At 40.5% G+C, this 1,646-nt stretch overlaps 1 protein-coding gene across 1 annotated transcript; it reads left to right on the forward strand.

Annotated features, from left to right (window-relative positions):
• The first annotated feature begins 247 nt into the window (after nucleotides 1-247).
• Nucleotides 248-1,396, forward strand: LOC135534738 (ladderlectin-like). The gene has a single exon (XM_064961628.1). It carries the CDS (start codon nucleotides 366-368, stop codon nucleotides 921-923), a length of 558 nt encoding a protein of 185 aa, XP_064817700.1. The 5' UTR covers nucleotides 248-365; the 3' UTR covers nucleotides 924-1,396.
• Nucleotides 1,397-1,646: the final 250 nt, after the last annotated feature.

Genomic DNA, 1,646 nt, shown 5'->3' on the forward strand with positions numbered 1-1,646 from the left:
TGGTACATTGTCCTTGCAGCCTAGTGGTTAGAGTGTTGGGTCAGTAACCGTAAGGCTTTTAAATCGAATCCCTGAACTGACAAGGTACAAATCTGCCGTTCTGCCCCTGAACAAAGCAGTTAACCCACTGTTCCTAGGCTGTCATTGGAAATAAGAATTTGTTCTTAACTGACTTGCATAGTTATATAAATAAACAATATTTGGCAGATTCCCAATAAGATGTAGAATCAGTGTAAACATGTTGTTTTTGTACTTTGTCCTTGTGGCTTGGTGCACTACATGTATAAAAGTGTTCCTCTTTCTCAAGCTGAACAGAACCTACAGACTACCACCTGTGATTCCTTCTCTGACAGGAAAAGATTACCATGGAGAAGTTGGCCATCCTTCTGCTTCTGAGTGCTTCCATTGCACTGGGCGACGCAAACCTGACCCAGCTGCTTGGTTTAGAACCCTTACTGAAGACTAAGGTGGAACAGACTCCTCCTGAGGCTCAGGTGGAAGCAGTGCAGGAGGGGATAAAGGAAGGTTCGTGTCCCTCAGACTGGTACACATATGGATCACACTGTTTCAAGTTTGTCAGCATTCAGCAATCATTCGTAGATTCGGAGCAAAACTGTTTGGCACTTGGTGGAAACCTAGCATCCGTGCATAGCCTTTTAGAGTACCAGTTTATGCAAGCACTGACAAAGGATGCCAATGGCAACCTACATAGCACCTGGCTTGGAGGTTTTGATGCAATCAAGGAGGGCACATGGATGTGGTCAGATGGGTCCAGATTTGATTACACTAACTGGGACACCGATGAGCCCAATAATAGTGGAGAAGGAGAGGACTGTCTGCATATGAACGCTGCAAGTGCGAAGCTCTGGTTTGACGTGCCCTGTGAGTGGAAGTTTGCATCTCTCTGTTCCAGAAGAATGTAGGCTAGGAAACACCACAGCTACTTCACCACCTCCAGGGGTCAACAGTCTACACTTCAATAATCAAACCAAGATCTGCCACTCACTGCAGCTCACCAACATGACAAGTAAAACCTCTATTCACAAAAAAAGCTAGCCACCTATCTAATAATTAGCTAACGAGCCATATCCAACAGTTACAAATAATGACAGAGGACTTTACAAGAAACAGCAAACAGAAAACATGTAGCTATCGAAGAAACAGTCTTTGAAGCTCAATGCAGACTTTTATACTAAGTCATTATCTGCTGTTAGCTAGCTACTGTTTAGGTAGGCTAACATGTCAGGTTAACTAACATTAGCTAAGCATGTGATGAAACTGTGTGATGTTGCTAATTCTGTTGCTAATTCTGTTGCATACTTTGAATTGTTTTTGTTTTTGCTAATTCTTGACAAGTTGTCATGCCGCATGAATAAAGACAATGGTATATGTGCGATTTGTACCAACTGTACAATGAGTCTCACAAAGACACTTTAATTAACATTAAGAAATAACACTTAAAGCACACACAATCTATTTTTAAACTAGAATAAATAAAATCTCTCAATAACATGAACCTGCATCACTAAAAATGATTGATACATGATAAAACCTTAACATACTGTTAATATTAATTGTTAACTCTTTACTAACATACCATTAGTTAATGAATGGTTTAGATGCGGGACATTAAGGTTATATAACTA

The sequence above is a fragment of the Oncorhynchus masou genome, unplaced genomic scaffold (assembly GCF_036934945.1).
Source record: "Oncorhynchus masou masou isolate Uvic2021 unplaced genomic scaffold, UVic_Omas_1.1 unplaced_scaffold_3898, whole genome shotgun sequence".
NCBI classification, from domain to species: Eukaryota; Metazoa; Chordata; class Actinopteri; order Salmoniformes; family Salmonidae; genus Oncorhynchus; species Oncorhynchus masou.